This window comes from Sabethes cyaneus, chromosome 3 (assembly GCF_943734655.1).
Source record: "Sabethes cyaneus chromosome 3, idSabCyanKW18_F2, whole genome shotgun sequence".
NCBI classification, from domain to species: Eukaryota; Metazoa; Arthropoda; class Insecta; order Diptera; family Culicidae; genus Sabethes; species Sabethes cyaneus.
In genome coordinates, this window is record NC_071355.1 from 138,119,648 (window position 1) to 138,139,742 (window position 20,095).

Sequence of the window (20,095 nt, forward strand, 5' to 3'; positions counted from 1 at the left end):
CTCTTAGTCCATTTAGTGAAAGACTTTCGTTAATTGGGCTAAGCTGTCGAAATCGAGGGATACATCGATTGTTTTAGTCGTAATCGTCGCAGAAAGGTTTATAAAATTATATACCTACCCTTATTAAACACGGAGTCAAAGTGAAACTTAATCTTCTCGCTGTTGAAATTTATTTCTAGATTGTTTAACAAGTAAAGAGTATAATTTCATACGACAATGTTTACATATATTGACATTTTTAACTGTTTAGCCGTGATGCTAATGAATGAGACGATCAAGTTAAAAAATGATCAGATAACGATATGTTGCATCTGTGTTTCATTTAATTAATTTTATATTTTCTATATAAATTTTTTTCTGCATTTGAAATAATGCATGCAAGAGCCCAACAGAAGAAAACAACACTGTCAGAAATGACGTTTGACTTCGTTTTAGATGGGCTATAGCCCAATTAACGGGAGCCCGATTAAAACGTAGCCCACTTAAAGATAGCCCAACGAACGAAAGTTGACTGTATCTCTATCGGTATTGCTTAGAAAAAAGGATCGTCTAGGATAAATTTTAAAGTTCTGACCGCATTTCTCAAGTACCGGATATGATTGTTGTTTTGTAGCTTGCGGGTTATTCGTTTGATTGTATTTCTGACAACCTGTTTACTGTGGTGTACCACCACCGGGAGTTACTTACTAATTCGTCATGTCTGCTCGACCGTCCGATATGGAAAGAGGCCGAGTCTGCTTCGTGAAGGCCCAAGTGCCCAGCAGGGATGCCACATATAATTCTGTGTTTTTTGTAGGAAAAATCTGACAATCTGTACGACGAGGAAAAATATCTGTGCAAAAATCTGTCCAATGCAAAACAATGAGAGTGAAAGAGATAGAGAGTCATTTTGCTGACTATTTCCGTCTCTTTCACTCTCATGTAAAAGCTCAAAAATCTGTTTAATCTGTGTAATTTGGCGAAAATCTGTATTCTATGCATACAGATTCTGTACAGGCGATTTCTCTCAAATATCTGTTAAACACAGAATAATCTGTGCATGTGGCAACCCTGGTTGTCTGCCGATTAGGTGGTTAAAACAGACACCCTGTTAAATTTTTCTATGGGGATCTATCAGTTACTAAACGCGCTGCTTGTGAATGTGGCTGTCTGTCATCATTAATGAACACTTCAATGATGTCAACTCAGCAGAATCAAAGGGAAAATGGGTGTTGAATTGATATTTTTATTTTTTAATAAGAAAATATGTATTTTGTGAAAACAATAACATAAATTAACAGCAATATATTGTACTCTAAAAGTTGTGCTATGAAAAGCGTTGTGAAACTATGTGAATGTCTGTGCTGTTGATTTAAAATAAAAGATTACAGATAAAACTTGAGTTCCTGGGGGATTTACAAAAACAGTGCCAGAATGTATTTTTCTGTAGGCTGGCCGCGGGTTATTAACTGTGACTACAAAAATATCCGCAAAATCGCTTGCGATAGAGTAAAAATACTTTTTACGATTCTTACGGACGACACCTTGGCAATTTGGTATACGAAGGTATCTGATCAGTTAGATGCAGGAGGAATCGCAAATGTTTTTGTAATGATTCGTATTTTTAGCCCTGTGTCCCAATAGCTGCTAAAATACGCGATGCAAGCTGTTTGGAAAAGCATGGTCACAATACAAGTGTGGAATGGAAACCAGACTCGAGTATGCTGTTGGTTGTTACAGCCAGCGGAACTTTGTTTATGTACACATTGATCGTAAGCGATGCACCGAAAGGAGTTTACAATCAAAACGACTCTCCATTTTCCAACCTCCGACGAGACAGTGCTGAATTATTCTTAAAAGAGGTCATCCCTTCATTACGACTCACGCTGGTACGTTTAGAAGATTCATAAAGAAATCTTTACTAACTTTCAGTTATTTCATGATTTTAGACACATCAGTTATCTCTGTATGTGCCTATATCTTGCATTTCCTGTATAAATGTTTCGCAAATCATGGTGGCTACCAAAAACGGGCGTGTAATCAGGCTTAATTGGAACGGTGCAGAAGAGCGTGATTATGCATTGGATTTGAAGAGAATACCGTTCAGTATCAATCAACAAGTTAGCTACGGTACAACTTGTGCCAACTATATAATATCTTCATAACAATAATCATGTGTTGTACTTATTTCAGCTGTTCCAATACTGGAGAGTAATACGTATGTTGATTCTATTGACTATTCGCCGTTATTGTGTGGATTCGCTATTACACTAAATGATGGAAGAGCGGCTTTTCTCACAGCAGGAAACACCAAGTTTGATCCTAATGTGAGTATGTATGCTAACTCTAAAATGCTTTTCTGGCATTTAATTCGTTGCCCACTGATTTCGTTAATTTTTTTTACATACGTTTGCATTTTATTTTAATGCGTTGAAAGTTATCGAACAAAATAAATTTTCCAATTCGATATTAATTCACAAGAACATAACTTTTTGTAAGATTTAGGGCCACATTAATATAAACTCGTTCTAGTGAATGAGAATAAATTTTTAAAAATGTAGATTAGATTCTAGTTGATGTTGAGTGGCCAGGTTGTTGCTGTTTGTAATGTGGCAATTAATATCAGTAATGGAATCGGCAAAATAATGAATTCAACACACTTCGCGTTTCCCAGTAGTTGTACATCATGTTTTATAGTTGTTATTTAGTTGCACGACTACTCTCGTTCGGAATGTGAAGAATCAATTTTATGTTTTTTTAATAGCAAGTACAAGGCATCTGGTGTCAAAATGTGGATGATGCGACATGCGCTGTGATAAATCACAAGTATCGCCTGATAGCGTTCGGCAGGCGTAATTCACAAACTAACATGTACGTTATTGACGATTTGACCGGAGGATTGGAGTTGTCCCATAGGTTGATTCTAAGCGCTAAGGATTTTCCTGGCTCACCTGGACATGTTAGAGAATTAAAATGGACGCCTGATGGATGCGCTATAATGGTGTCTTGGAGCGAAGGTGGCATATCTTTGTGGAGTACGTTTGGCTCCTTGCTAATGTGCTCGTTAGGCTGGGATTACGGTCTGCACATAGATCTATCGAAAAACAATCCTTTCAATATTATTAGTATGGTGAGTATCTTTCTTTCCCTACCTGTACTATATTTATTCTAAATGTATTCTAAATCAGGATTGGTCAACTGAAGGATACCAACTTTTTATGGTACGTCAATTAAATGAGTCGATCCTTCACACCGATGCTGGCACTGGGTTAAATCAATCAGGGTCTTCTTCGTCTCTGGGTTCTGTAAGTCCAAACACTTCAGCGTGCAGTGTCAAAGAAGTCAATGAATCTGTACATAAGCCGACTCTCAAACGAAGCAACAGTGCCGGCATGAGAACAATGCTCATTCAATTGGATTTTGTTAAGAGTATACTGACAATCAACCCCTGTATGGTATGTTGAAAACGGTTATTATGGTTATTAATGTTCTAAACTAATTAACGATAATATTTGCATGTCGCAGAGTTACAATTCCTATCTTCTGCTGCAAGGAGATGATAAGCTATACATTAACCATGGAGATGTACTGCAAAACATCTACCACAGTTGCAATATATACAACGCCGAAGGCAATAGAGATACTTGCACTTCCGAAAACATGCCATTCACAAGGGCATCTAAGCTTGGTTGGTATCCAATGGAAACTTTTTCATTGATGACAATTGTTATCCTGTTACCCATCTGTTACAGATCTAGAATATGTAAGAAATGAAGATGACAACAGCTCAGAAAAATATGTACAGGTAAACAGTATCCTATCCGAGAGTAAACATTGGGTAGTTTTGAATCTTCCAACTGCGTATACTGCTTCAAACTGGCCGGTTAGGGTAAGTAGTTGTTTAAAGATTGTTAGCAGCGCGGTTAGTGCGAGCATATAAAAACTTTCTATTTTAGTACAGTGCCATTGACTTCCTTGGAATTAACATAGCAGTAGCGGGTCGAACAGGAGTAGCATTATATTCCTTCAATTCTCGAAAGTGGAAGTTGTTTGGCAATGAAACACAGGAGAAAGATTTTGTTGTCACCGGTGGATTACTATGGTGGAATGAATTTGTTATAATGGGTACGAAGCAACATATGCAAACAAAGGAATAAATTGAATCACAATTTTTGATAAATTTTTATCAACTTTAGGCTGTTATTCGCTGATAGGATTTCATGATGAGCTGCGTATTTATTCGAAGGAAAATAAACTGGACAACCGTTTCGCTAGTATAACTAAAATGAATGCTCCAGTAATGTTAATTAACTTATTCAAAGATCAATTGGTATGTAGTTTTTGAAAAATATATATTTTTGAAACTGTTCCCCATTACAAATGTTGCAAATTTACAGATTGTGTTCACAGCAGACGGTCATGTGACGATATTCCTGCTGGTGGAAAACGATGATCATCAAGTCGAGTTGGAAAAGATGCATATTTACGATATCAAAAATGTGTGCATTCACCCAGCTTGTGTAATATCAGTGCTGATGACAAACTTACGAAACGAATCTGGCACGAAAACCAATTACGAAAGTAGTTTATCTGAAACATTGATTTTGAATGTTTCTGGTCGTGTCCTCATGGTTCAAACCGATCACATAGGTAATGCAACTTCACAACTCGCTTCAACATGCCTGGCATCATCGGTGGAATGCATTTGGGTGTCAGATTCGAATAAAACTCATATTAAAGAATCTCTTTGGTTGTACTGCGGTGGCCATGGAATGCGTGTATGGTTGCCAGTATTTCCGCGAAATGGAGAGAGCGGGACACGAAGCCACAGGCACACTTTTATGAGCAAGCGAATCATGCTGTCGTTCACACTGAAAATTTATCCCCTTGTGATATTGTTCGAAGATGCAATTATTCTTGGAGCCGAAAATGATACAGTTTTGTACACAAGCGACTCAAATGTATATTTCTCTTTGCCTTATTGCTCATTGAAAAGAACGGTAAAACCAAAAGTTGTTCATTTTTAACGCTTGACTTACATCTCTTCTTACAGAGTCAGGTTTACCTTCATCAAATCCTGCGACAATTGATCAGACGAAATTTAGGGTACAATGCATGGGAAATTGCACGTTGCTGTACACATCTACCGTATTTTCCGCATTCGTTGGAACTTTTACTACACGAGGTATTAGAGGAAGAAGCAACTAGCAAAGATCCTATACCAGACGCGCTCCTGCCGAGTGTACTAGAATTTATTCAAGAATTTCCTGTATATCTTGAAACCGTGGTCCAGTGTGCTAGAAAAACTGAAATCGCTTTATGGCCCTATCTGTTTTCAAGCGCTGGAAAGCCTAAAGAACTATTTCAACAATGTATGAATTCAAAGCAACTTCAAACTGCAGCCAGTTATTTAATAATCCTTCAGAATCTTGAACCGTCAGCAGTAAGTCGGCAGTACGCTACACTGTTGCTTGATACGGCCTTGGAACAAAAGAATTGGGCTTTGGCAAAGGATCTGGTTCGTTTTCTTCGTGCTATTGATCCGAATGATGTCGAGTCACCGCGGTCATCTTACGTCTTCGGCAGTAAATTCGGCATGAACACATCCAGTCCACCTGTAGCTCCTAATGTAGAAGATCTAAGCCTTATCCTGGGGAACAGTATGACCCGAGGTAGAAGTTTCTCCACTACCGTTACACCAAAATCGTGTGAAACGGTAAATAATGCAACGATAGTTAACAAGGAGAAAAACATTATCTTCAATAACTCCACCAGTGCCAGCGTGGAAACTACATTAGTACAAAAACGAAAGAAAAGTGTGCCAAATACTCCCAAGGAGAAGTAAGTAGTTTATAATGTGTAGTATGTAGTATGTATATTCAACAAAACAAGCAACGCAAGCCACCTTGGGTTTAAAAAGCCTTTATTGCTTCGTAGATAACTGTAGATACTTTTATTGACTTTTTTGGCACAGATAACACAGCTGATAACACAGCTTTTATCATTGTAGCGCTTAGGGGTACCTCATAAATACTTAAATGCGGAAAGCTGTACCATGGTCATGAAAAAAGAGCTTCCTCATACATGTACGTTGGATTTTCATGTACTGACGGCCTGATGCATGACCTGGTCCTAGTCCTAGTCCTGGTCCATGACCTAGTCAGCGACCTCACGACGTTGTAGATTTGTTCGTGGGCTGTATGGACGAACTAAACTACTAACGCTGCATAATATTGCATATTTTTGAATTCAAAGAGCTTTGGAAAAGTTTAGAGCTAAACGGTTGACAGGGAAATATCTGTAAAATGGATTTGCTCGATCATACTAGTTCATATTTAATTTCATAGCATATTTGCAATCAAAATTACACCTCCATCGTGCGAGGAAGTAAAGATGTTAAGTTTAATAATATTTGTTGGTGTAGAACTAAGCGGAACATTTTTATTATTTACTAGCTGACCCGACAAACTTCGTATTGCCAAAAATGAAATTGTGCTGTACATAAATTCTGGGGGCTACTCCCCGCGGTGGCCGGCGCTTCTGACGGCAGGTTGCTAACAACACCCGCGATCTGCGGCCGTCTCGCCCTGAATCATCTAGTGTTACTATAGGTAGTGTCTGATGGTCTTGTTATTGACTAATGTTTTATTGAAGAGTCTATACTTTCTTGAATTCGATTAGTTTTTAAGTTATGCAAAAATATCTGTTTCATTGGTACAGTGAGTCACAGTGAAAATCGTCCACCTTGTGTTATTAACTTCTATGATGGATATAATTAAGAATTACCATAAAAACCTAACAATTTTTTTTTCGATCGCTAATTTTATGTCACACTTATCAAATAAAATGGTTAAATCCATTTTTACGGAAGTCGAATAACTACAATTTCAAGAATCATCAAATTTGGTAGAAATTGACGTCACAGTAAAAATCGTCCACTTCTCATTCCCCCTAATTGTGCCTATGTATTGGTGAGATCTGAAACGAATGAGCAAATCTGTATTCAACTGACAGTTCAAAACTGCTTGTATTTGGAACTTCTGCGCAAAATCATTTTCTATTCGTGAAGTATAACGTTAAAAATGGCAGGAAAGAAGCAAACGACTGTGGAAATCAGAAATCTGGTGGTTAGTCATTACAAAAATGGTAAAAGTCAGCGAGAAATAGCACAAATAGTCGGTAGAAGTCGCACAACAGTCCAATCTATCATAAAACGGTATAATTTGGAAGGCCGTGTTGAGAATAAACAAAGAAGTTCCACGAGAAAGATTTTCAACGAGGCGGATGAACGATGGCTCGTTAGACAGGTAAAAGAAGATCCGAAACTAAGTGCTCCAAAACTTGCTGTTGAAGCGGAGAAATATTTGCAAAAAAAGTCAAACCCAGAAACTGTCCGCAGAATTCTTCGCAAGAACAACTTACATGGTCGAGTAGCTAGACGTAAGCCGTACATTTCAAAGAAAAACATGAAAAGTCGCATGGAATTTGCAAGAACGTACGCTGATAAGGATTTCGAGTTTTGGAAACATGTTTTATTCACCGACGAGAGCAAATTCAACATTTTTGGATCAGATGGCAGAGTAATGGTATGGAGAAAACCAAATGAAGAACTGAAACAGAAAAACTTACGAGCGACTGTAAAGCATGGAGGTGGTTCTGTGATGGTTTGGGGTTGTATGTCGGCAGCTGGAGTTGGCAACTTGCATTTTATCGACGGCATAATGGATCAGCATGTATATTTGAACATACTGAAAACGAACGTCAAGGATAGTGCTAAAAAATTGGGAATAGAAAAAAGTTTCCGTTTCTATCAAGACAACGATCCGAAACATACAGCTGAGAAACCAAGGGCTTGGTTGTTATACAATTGCCCAAAAGTTATGAAGCCTCCTGCGCAGTCTCCTGATCTCAACGTTATTGAGAATCTGTGGCATCAGTTGGATGTAAACATCAGAAAACACTCGATAACTAACAAAGAAACGCTAAAAACTGCTTTGAAATTGGAGTGGGAGCAAATTTCTAGTGCATACACCGAAAAACTTGTCCGTTCAATGCCAAACCGTATTAAAGAACTAATTTCTAATAAAGGGCTTCCAATTCGATACTAAGTGTAAACTTTTGCAAATTTAAAACTATGATATTTGGAACAAAAATGAGTGTAATACTTGGGTGGACGATTTTTACTGTGAGGTTTTTTTTTCTCTTCATTACTTTATGGTTTGTTTTTTTAATGATAAGAGGATAATAAAAACATAAAAACTATTTCTCTGCAAAGCAAACGTAATATGAAACATAATAAACAGATAAATTTCAGTTATTAGTTTTGTTTTTGATACAATTAGAACTAAAAAAGAAACAACATAATGGTGGACGATTTTCACTGTGAGTCACTGTATGAGAGTCCGCCCCCGCTACCACAGGGTGAAGGTGATGGGTCTCAAACCATCATAAAATAAATTCATGCCTCTAAAATCTCCCGCATGCCAAATTTGGTTCTATTTGCTTGATTAGTTTTCGAGTAATGCAGAAATTTGTGTTTCATTTGTATGGGAGCTTTTAGAGGAGAGAGAGGTCTCAGTACACCATAGGAAAAAATTTCGGCTCCAAAAACCCCCACATGCTAAATTTGGTTCCATTTGCTTAGTTAAAGACGAGGGGCCGTAATTCACCTTAGAAAAAATTGCTTGACTCCAAAAGCCTTCACATACCAAATTTGGTTCCATTTGCTTGATTAGTTTTTGAGTTTAGAGGAAATTTGTATTTCATTTGTATAAAAGCCCCTCCCCCTCTTAAAAGGTCGTAATTCGCTTCCTAAAGAGGTCAAGGGTCTCAATTCATTATAGAAAAAAGTCCTGCCTCCAAAAACACCCACATGCCAAATTTGATTTCATTTGCTCGATTAGTTCTCAAGTTCTGCAGAAATTTGTGTTTTATTTGTATGGGAGCCCCCCTCCTAAAAAGGTAAGGGGTCCTAATTCATCATAGAAAAAATTCTTGCCTCCAAAAACACCCACATGCCAAATATGGTTCCATTTGATTGATTACACGGTGTTACACGGAAAAAATACTTCTCAAATGACCTAGTGTACGTTGTTAGTCACACCTAGTACATCATAAAAACACATTTGAAATCTTCCTAACACCCCCAAAATTTCAAGTTATTGCAAAAAAACGTTTTTTGGCTAGGTGTACACATATACTATCATGAATAACTCAATAATTTTCCAAGCAATTATAAGTTTTTTATACATTTTTGGAAAGCTTAGAGGATAAGCTTTCAGCATATATATACATTTACTATGGTTCTACAAAAGTTAGACGAGATTTTTTCACTTAAATATGAAATTTTACTAAAAAATTAAAATTTTTGTCACTTTAGGGGTCCTGAAAGTGACCTTAAAAATGACCCACATTCCTAAGCTCAACATCACTTGTTTTATATTCAATCCTAAGACTTTGGTAAAAATTTCAGCCAAATCGGTCAACATTTGCAAATTTTAGACCATTTTTAAGAGTTGTAGAATTTGTTGCTTCTCATATATCTAAAAAAGAACTACGCTTATTCCGAACCAAGCCCAATTTTCAATCCGAATGTAGATCGACCACTCAGTTACAGGTACTAAAAAATTCGGTCTACGACACACACGAGGTATGCATACGCACTCACCACTCGTACCTTTTTGCGTGTTATAAGTCATTACCAATAATTACATGGTAAAACTGTTGGGCAGACACGTAGTGCATCGCCTGGAACCATTAAATTTTAAATATTATTCATCAGCCGTTTCTTCTGTGTAATATAACTTCTTGGGATACTGTAAATTTGTCTTTTCTGGTAGCGTACAATCAAAACTTTGCCGGGTTCATTAATCTAGTGCATTGAACTGTAGTTTTTAACAATTGTAGTTACTAGAAGTTAACTTGTTCAATTCAGATCTAATTTTTCTTTTTTTTCTATTAAATAAAATTAAATATTCATCTATTTTTAACAGACTTGTATTCTTGTCATTGCAGTGACTCGTCAAGTGCCGAAGATTTTTTCATTGACGTAATTTTGCAGCGACATGCAAGGCGTTTTTTGCAGCAAAAAAAATTAGAGGATCTGGGACGTATGAGCGCTACCCTAGACTTCCACCTTGTTGGTTGGCTTACGCGAGAAAAGGATCGGGCCGCTCGGATCGAAGACTTTGTGTTAGCCCTCAAGACATTACACGATGAATTGGACTGGCCTAAACCATGCCTGGATTTAAGTCTTATTCGAAACAGCTTAAGTCGCAATCAACCAGAATCGCCTGCTTCGAATGTATCAAATAAATCGACTCTAGATGTAGGCCAACGAACGGAAGATTCTGGCTACAATAGTTTGACGGTGAAGAGAATTCCCGATAGAACTGTCGCTGAAGTTCAGGATAGTTCCAAAACGCTTATCGATCCCTTAGTGGCTATGACAATTGAAAAGTTAGAAAGTGTGGTAAAGGATGAAAAAGAACTATCACTAATTGATACTAAAGAAGCGAATCTTGCTCCAATGAACGATAATATTAGTATACAATCGGATCATGTAGCTAACTGGGCGGACGATGGGTGTAATTCTTTGAATCTAGAAATTGAACATAGTTTTAATCGAGCAATGGAAAACATTTCCAAAAACAACAACATTACTGAACACGATCAACATAAGCTAGAGATAAAAATGCGCTATTTGTTGCAAATTTTCACCGAAGCTAATTGCTACGAATTTTCATTGTTACTATCCGTCTTATTATTGGATGTTGCTTCCGTTGGTCGAATAACAAATGCAGCTATAAGATCGAAGTCTTTGGTTGTGTGTCGTCAACTGCGAAATGGGCTCAAGGATTTGACAAGGTGGAGTTTTAACGAATGCTTAGGTTATCGACCTTTCATGATAGCTCTGCAACCTCAATTAGCTATATTAGATAAATTTGTAATTCAACAAGAATCAATTCCATCCATTAGTGCTACAATTAACACCAGTGTGCAATATAAACTCCCTATTGTAGCCAGCCATACGGACCTAGGGGTCATCTCAGAAGTTGGTTCTACCTCTGTACATTCCGCAAATACAGACACCAGCTCCTGTGTTCGGACAACCAGCTTGACGCGGAATAAAACGGAAGGTCGGACCCGTCACCTACTGGAAAAGAAGAGCAATACCGTACTGGAAATTAGTTACAATAAGCGAGATAGGTTGGCTGCAGTTGGAACTGCTGGAAATACGAGTAGTTCAGCTATGAATGTACACAGGCATCCTGCAAGTTTCGTAAGGTCTGTTTCGGATTTAGAGGTAGATAACATACGCAAAATGACGTCAGGAAAGAATGCAGTGGATGGCTTGGCAACTCCGACAACAATAAGCGAAGAATCCGAACGGAATTCCGGTTGCGTACTGATGTAATTAACAGAATTAACAAAAAAAGTCTAGTGCTCTATTTATTTGTAATTTTACGTAGAAAAATAGGTCACTGTTTACACTTCCACTCAAAAAAATTCCAACTGTACTCACAAATACAAAACTAATAAAGATTTATTAATTTATTGATATTTGTTTCTATGTAAACCTAATGTTTTCATATAACCACTTTGTCACAGATTTAATATTTGTTTGTAAATTAGATTCGTTATCTTTTCGTCGAGCAGTCGGTAGATTTTTTTTTTGTCAAATCAGATGTATTCTGCAATCTCATATTGATTGTCTTGATTAATTACAATGTCTGAATGGGGACACAGCTCGTCACAATTGCCGTAAATAAAAATCGGGCGGTGTTATATTTTGAAAATATGGCGGGTGTGGTAGGGTAACCATCGTATTTTGGACCCCTTCAGCAGCTGTACATAATTTGGACTCTTATACCAAAATCAAATGGAAGTGACCAAATTATGTACAGCTCCTGAAATGCTGAGATGCGCCTCCAAATTAGGTTGGTTACCCTTGGACTTTGCATCTGAATGTTTCTAAGTAAGGTTTAAGGGGATTTGCCAACCTGAGATTGAGTGTTGTCATGCTGTAGAATCACTTCATCGTACTGTGGCATTTTTTTTGCGTAGTGTCCGGATCAGCTGAACCAAATATCACAGAACTCATATCTATTGACTTTGATATCGTTTTACTGTGATAGTTCCGTTCAGATCCTCATTCGTTCGTTCAGACAGCATATAACAAATAACATTGGGTTGGGCCTACCAAATACACAGCAGCGTTAATATTTGGCCGAGCTGACGATGCAGAAGCATGACCGGGGAGTCTCCATGACTTGCTTTTTCTGGGTAACGTAATTCCTCCAACTAATTCGGTCCATGGCAGCTAATCTCCAGTTCCGCGGGCACCCTGTGCTCGTCAGATCTTGTTCCAATATAATGAATCTATAGGGCCCTACCATGTAAATCACGTAGACAATCACTTTGCTCGGCTAGTCTTCTTTTAATTTTGATGAAGTCACATGCGACATGGTTTTGTCGAGTAACTCGACTCAGTTGACCGCTAAAAAGCTAGCGACTCAACCGTTAGCAAATGATGAGTGGGCTGGTTTTATTTTGGTGGTATATTGAGCCGATATGCTGTACGTTCTCTCCATACTGGACAGTGACTGAGTTGAGTCGAGTTACTCGACATGGCTTATGTAATAGGACCAATAAATTGCTGTAAAAGTGTGAAGAACGAACGAATTGGATGACTTATTTACTGGTCCAAGTCTGTCGGTTCGGCAGAACAAAGCGATGACATTTGAGATCTCCACTGCCGACGGTTATCCCCAATGGCTTTCACCAGTCGCCAGAACAGGTTCTCGTCAACAGTCCGGATGTCATTGGTTAAGCTGCGTCGCCGCTGGGTCTACCTCTTCTTCGTTGTCCTTGCGGATTCCACTCGAGTGCTTCCCTGCAAATTTCGTTCGCTGCTCATCTCAAGGTGTGTTCGATCCATTACCACCTATGCTCTCATACCTCCATTTGGGAAACGCTGCCTCACAGAGTGCTTTCAGTGTAATACAGAGCAACGTGATATCACGTCTCATCGCATTTAGCTAGATCCCCCTTTTTAAGGACGTTAATCAATATGTCCTGGATCCAGTTCACCGAAAAACTTGTGGAAGCTGATGCATAATCTGGGCTGACAAAAATGGGTCAGCTTTAAGCATCCCAATTAAAATGCCCTGGCGCTCTGATGAATTTCCTACTTTTGATTGTCGGATTTCATCCAGTGATGCCGCTTCAGTTTTGATGCCATTAATGTGGCGAACTATTGGCCCCACGCGTTGCTGTTTTTGATCGTCCCGACATTTAAAACTAGAAAGAGTTAAAGAGTTGTTCAAAGTGCTCAGTCCATCGCTTAAGCTTCTCTGTACGGTCATTCAGTAACTGACTAGCTCTTTTCTTTAACGGCATCTTAGTATTTATGTTGGACGGCGAGAAATATACAATAAACGAATATCCCCATTGGCGGTGGTGATTTCTTCTTCTTCTTCTTCTATGGAGTTTGTCCAGGCTCTCTTGTTCTGTCTACAAGCGAAAACGGGAGCTATTTACAGAGTTTAAGACTAGCGCATAAGGTTCCACGACGGCCGAACAGAAAACCAAACTGATCACATCTGCATCAGCCGAAAGTGGAGCCAACATGCGCAGCACCGATTTCTCTCCGATCCCAGCTTCCTTGCTGTTGAAAAATGTTCTCCGAAGATCCATCATCTTCTTAGTAAATTGAAAGATGTGCAAATCAACCTCTGGCCACTCGATACAAACTCGGAAGATTTTCCGGCATCCAGGGATGATTCCTCCTCAGAATATAAAAAAGAGAAGAGAATTCTCAGTCGCGATTTATTCAATTCCGTTTCGTTTTAACTTTTCTCTTTTTACTGATCGCGAGTGCTCAGCAACCTGCACATTGTTCTACTCATTGAGGAGTGAACTGAGTAACAAAATGTTAATACACTTTTTGGCTGCCCATGATATGGACACAAAAAACTGTTTAGACTTCAGGCAGCGGTAACAGTGCAAGAAATGTTACATATGACGATAGTGGATGATAGATATTGTTCACGCTGACAGCTCTAAAATGTAGCGCAGAATTTTGGTTAACCCCGATTGCTGTGATCGAAAGCGAATCCGTCGACCAAAGTGGTGTTGTCGCGCAACGACATAGAGTAGGTATCGTATAGATAAACGATTTGTATCGACGATCGTAGGAGAGAGCAAACGATCTGATTGGTGCGAGTGATCGACCACGCTATGCGGGTAGAATTTTCCACATTCTACACTTAGGTATAAAAGGAGAGCCGGCCCACCGTAAGATTCATTCAAGTTTTAATTGCCTACCCAGGATTAAGTATTATTTTGACTCGTTTCGTAAAATCGCGTAATAATTTAGTGGTTACTTACTTACTTACTTAGGTGGCTTGCCGTCCTAAGACAAAGCCTGTTGAACAAAGTTTCTCCATGTAACTCGGTTGAGGGCTACCACTCTCCAATTCCTCGAACACCGAGTACTCTACGCCAGATCTCGCTCCATATGGTCTAGCCATCTTGCTCGCTGCGCTCCTGGTCGTCATGTTCCTACCGGATTTGAGGCGAACACCATATTTGCAGGGTAGTTGTCCGGCATTCTTGCAACATGTCCTGCCCATCGTATCCGTCCAGCTTTAGCCACCTTCTGGATACTGGGTTCGCCATAGAGCTGTGCCCTGTGCGAGTTCATGGCTCCGCATCCATACTACGTTCTCCTGTACGCCACCGAAGATCGTTCTTAGCACTCGTCGTTCGAAAACTCCGAGCACTCGCAGGTCCTCCTCGAGCATTGTCCATGTTTCATGCCCGTAGAGAACAACCGGTCTAATAAGCGTTTTGTACAGGGTGCACTTTGTATGGGGATTTAGTATGCTCGACCGCAATTGCTTGTGGAGCCCATAGTAAGCACGACTTCCGCTGATAATACGCCTCCGAATCTCACGACTGGTATCATTGTCCGCCGTTACCAGTGAGCAAAGGTAGACAAATTCATCAACTACCTCAAACTCACCGCCGTCGATCAATATATTACTGCCCAAGTGCCCAAGCGTTGTCGTTCGGCCTCGGTTCCGCTGGCTAGCATGCACTTTGTTTTTGACGTATTTACCTTTAACCCAATCTTTTCTGCTTCGCGATTTAGTCTGGTGTACTGTTCAGCCACCACCACAGATGTTCTGCCGATAATATCCATGTCATCGGCAAAGCAGACGAATTGACTAGATTTGTTGAATATCGTGCCCTGCGTGTTGATATCCGCTCGGTTCATAACACCTTGTAGCGCTATGTTGAACAGCAGACATGAAAGACCATCACCTTGACGAAGCCCTCTGTGTCATTCGAGTGAACTTGACAATCCACCCGAAAACCAAACACAGCACTGTGTACCATCCATCGTAGATTTAATCAGTTTGATGAGCTTCCTGGGCAAGCTGTTCTCGTCCATGATTTTCCATACCTCACAGACAGACAGACAGACAGACAGACAGACAGACAGACAGACAGACAGACAGACAGACAGACAGACAGACAGACAGACAGACAGACAGACAGACAGACAGACAGACAGACAGACAGACAGACAGACAGACAGACAGACAGACAGACAGACAGACAGACAGACAGACAGACAGACAGACAGACAGACAGACAGACAGACAGACAGACAGACAGACAGACAGACAGACAGACAGACAGACAGACAGACAGACAGACAGACAGACAGACAGACAGACAGACAGACAGACAGACAGACAGACAGACAGACAGACAGACAGACAGACAGACAGACAGACAGACAGACAGACAGACAGACAGACAGACAGACAGACAGACAGACAGACAGACAGACAGACAGACAGACAGACAGACAGACAGACAGACAGACAGACAGACAGACAGACAGACAGACAGACAGACAGACAGACAGACAGACAGACAGACAGACAGACAGACAGACAGACAGACAGACAGACAGACAGACAGACAGACAGACAGACAGACAGACAGACAGACAGACAGACAGACAGACAGACAGACAGACAGACAGACAGACAGACAGACAGACAGACAGACAGACAGACAGACAGACAGACAGACAGACAGACAGACAGACAGACAGACAGACAGACAGACAGACAGACAGACAGACAGACAGACAGACAGACAGACAGACAGACAGACAGACAGACAGACAGACAGACAGACAGACAGACAGACAGACAGACAGACAGACAGACAGACAGACAGACAGACAGACAGACAGACAGACAGACAGACAGACAGACAGACAGACAGACAGACAGACAGACAGACAGACAGACAGACAGACAGACAGACAGACAGACAGACAGACAGTCAGTTTAATATCTTTTTTTAATATTGCTACTTCCGGTTCTAATAAAAGGTACATCATTATAATAATTTAATTAACTAGTTAACACTAATTCACGATAATTACATTGTCTTATCATATTTTAGTTTATAATAGTTTAGTTCCAAAAATTTATGCAGCCTCTCTTGAACATCGCTTTCGACGAGGAACGTTTTGCTTCCGGCGGTAGCGAGTTCTAGCTTACCACACCTCGAACGCGTTTATCAACGCAAGCGGTGGGAGTCGTAGTTTTCCGTATCGCGAATTTTCCCGTTTTCACCGTTTATTGCGAGGTTTCTACGTCTTAATGAGCCACGTAGTCAGAGGGGTCCCTGGGGGCCTTGCTTCCCCCCCCCCCCCGAAATATTTTGGCTTACATTTTTAAAAATATGTTCAAAGCAGAATAACAATATACCAAGCTTAAACTGTAGCACAAATATGTTTTTGATGAGTGCGTCTTTGAAAAACAATATAACCAACATCGTTTTGTATATCTCACACTCACAGTCTGGGAAAATTCTCTACTATTACGCCCTCCGTTACTCGGAACATTCAGCATGAACAAAGGCAACGAAATAAGGACGTGGAATGGAGATTTGGTACCTGGAACTGCAGATCACTGAATTTCGTTGGTGGCGACACCCAGCCAGCACCAACTCGTATATCAATGTACGAAAATTACCGTAAATATCTCTTAACTAATTCGGATTCGTAAATAAAGTCTAATAAAGCGCGCACAAGTTGATGTTCTATCGTTTATAATGCTAGTAGCTGACAAATATACGATTTTCAGCACAAAGTTGTATAGCTGTATGTAGCTAGTAGCGCTTAATCGGATCTTATCGTATTGAAATACCTATATAAGTGTATCGCTCAAAATTATTCCTCTGTGCGTATATCACCTCCAAAGTGGTACGAATAAGCGGTTTTTGTGCGTCGAATACGATTTTGTTGGATACATATCAGTACGTAACTCTTATTTGCAATCTAATTATACATATATATATATATATATATATATATATATATATATATATATATATATATATATATATATATATATATATATATATGTATATATATATATATATATATATATATATATATATATATATATATATATATATATATATATTTTTAACGAGTAGGGAAATCTGCAATCAGACACCTGAGAAGACAACCTGAGGCGTGAGGATCCAGACCCACTAAAACCCTACTCGAGTCTCCAGCCTCAATCCCCCCTGGAACCACCTTATCGGTATTACTTCAGGGAGGGGCTATTGTGCTTAACGCACACTCTTAGATAACTACTGGACTATGGTAGTTAGGCTGTTTATTCGCCGTTGATCGGCTTTCCAGCGGTTTTGTAGCTCAAGTAAGATCTGGGTAGCAGCCGCATTGACCGCACCCCAGACGTCCGAGCTAGAACACATTCTTTGGACTAAGTTATCCGGAGTAGTGTCCTGTCCGCTAACTGCCATCATGTTGCTTCTCACGCCCGCGAAACGAGGGCATATGAAGAAAGCATGTTCTGCAGTTTCCTCGACGTCCGCGCATTCCGGACACTCGGGGGACTCCGCATGCCCAAACTTGTGCAGATACTGTCTAAAACAGCCATGCCCTGACCGAATCTGTGTCAGGTGGAAGTTGACTTCGCCATGGCGCCTGTTGACCCATCCGGATAGTTCCGGGATAAGTCGATATGTCCACCGGCCTTTTGTGGAATCAGACCATGCCCGCTGCCATGCGATCATCGAGGCCGATCTTGTGGTACTCCGTATGCCTCTAGTTCCACGTTGGTTGAAGCACTCTACGTCCTCGCTGATGATGATACCAATAGGCATCATACCCGCTAAGACGCAGATTGCGTCATGTGAAACTGTGCGAAACGCACTCGCCACTCTTAAGCACATGAGACGATAGGTACTTTCCAGCTTAGCTAGATAGCTTTTGGTACCTAACGCCGATGACCACACCGGTCCGCCATACCTGAGTATGGACTGGACCACGTTGGCTAATAGCCTTCGCTTGCTGCCATATACCGCAGAGCTATTAGACATCATACGAGACAATGCCGAAATAGCTGTGGAAGCCTTCTTGCAGGCATAGTCGACGTGGCTCCCGAACTTGAGCTTGTCGTCGACCATGACTCCAAGGAGTTTTAAGGACCGCGTTGACGAAATAGTGCAGTCCCCGACACTGATATTTGTTTGCTGCATCGACTTGCGGTTGTTCACCACAATAACCTCCGTTTTATGATGCGCTAGGTCCAGTTTCCTGGATCGCATCCAATCTTCAACAATGCTTATAGAGTGGGCATCCGTCAACTCAACCTCTCTGATAGATTCGCCGTAGACTTCCAAGGTGATATCGTCCGCAAAGCCGACAATCACCACCCCTACCGGGAGCTTTAGCTTCAACACCTCGTCATACATGACGTTCCACAACACCGGGCCCAGTATGGAACCTTGCGGAACCCCTGAGGTGATTGGAACGCATTTCTGACCCTCCTCCGTGTTGTAGCATAGCACCCGATTCTGGAAATAATTTTCCAGAATTCTGTACAGCGACACCGGCACTTGGACGCTCCGAAGCGAGCTGGCTATGGAGTCCCAGCTAGCGCTATTAAACGCATTTCTCACGTCGAGCGTGACAACTGCGCAATAACGAATACCTGTCCTCTTGGGCTGGATTGTGACCTCAGCTGTCTTAGTGACAGACAAGATGGCATCCACAGTAGATTTGCCTTTTCGGAAGCCGAATTGGTTCCTTGACAGACCGTTTGTACCCTCCGTGTACTGTACGAGTCTGTTAAGGATAACCCTCTCCAGCACCTTGCCGGCAGTATCGAGTAGACAGATCGGCCTATATGACGAGGGGGTTTTCCCGGCTTCGGCCATAGGACCAGGTTCTGTCGCTTCCATCTGTCCGGGAAGTGGCCAGCTTCCAGGCATCTATTCATTACTGCCCCGAATAATTCGGGAGCCTCTAGAATAGCCGCTTTAATGGTCATATTCGGGATACCGTCTGGCCCCGGTGCCTTGCTCACCTTTAGGGATTTAGCGATATCGATGAGTTCCTCGTTCGTAACCGTCACTTCCTCCCCGACCTCCAAACCGCCGTCGCCCACGTTACTTTGGATGTTCGGCTGGGAGGCCGACCATCCTACGCTATGGTCTGAGATACTGGAACGTCGGCCGTGGGACGACTCAGCGGCCTGGGGTCAGGGCCTTGGCTCGTGGCGCGGAAAGAGGCCCTCGATGATCCGCTCCAGCATCTCTGGTGATTGCTCAGCGGGCGCCATCACGCCCTTGGTCTTTGCCATTACGACCCTGTAGGAATCACCCGACGGGTTCGCATAGGCACTAGCACATAACCTTTCAAAGCAGTCTCGTTTACTAGCTTTTATCCCACTTTTAAGCGCTGCGCGTGCAGCAACTCGACATTCATCCCTGCCTTCGTCCGAACGAGCTCTTTGCATAATTCTCCTCGCACGAAAGCAGGCTCCGCGGAGTTCCACAATTTCATCTGTCCACCAGTAAGCCGGTGACCTGCCATACCTAGGTCGACCTTTCCTAGGCATGGTAGCGTCACACGATCGCGACAGTACCTCAACCAAATGATCAGCGTTCGGATCGGGCATACCGCGATCACCGCACTCTCTCCGGATCGCTTTCACAAATACTTCGGGATCGAAGTATGATGTCTTCCATCCACGGGTGGTTGGAG

At 41.1% G+C, this 20,095-nt stretch overlaps 1 protein-coding gene across 1 annotated transcript; it reads left to right on the forward strand.

Annotated features, from left to right (window-relative positions):
- The first annotated feature begins 1,201 nt into the window (after positions 1–1,201).
- Positions 1,202–11,523, forward strand: LOC128741815 (guanine nucleotide exchange factor subunit Rich). Its single transcript, XM_053837876.1, has 13 exons — positions 1,202–1,545; positions 1,608–1,868; positions 1,929–2,109; positions 2,173–2,306; positions 2,744–3,109; positions 3,168–3,434; positions 3,505–3,667; positions 3,732–3,868; positions 3,936–4,104; positions 4,176–4,309; positions 4,377–4,979; positions 5,033–5,820; positions 9,994–11,523. The coding sequence occupies exons 1-13, from the start codon at positions 1,414–1,416 to the stop codon at positions 11,393–11,395; spliced, it is 4,737 nt and encodes a 1,578-aa protein (XP_053693851.1). The 5' UTR covers positions 1,202–1,413; the 3' UTR covers positions 11,396–11,523.
- Positions 11,524–20,095: the final 8,572 nt, after the last annotated feature.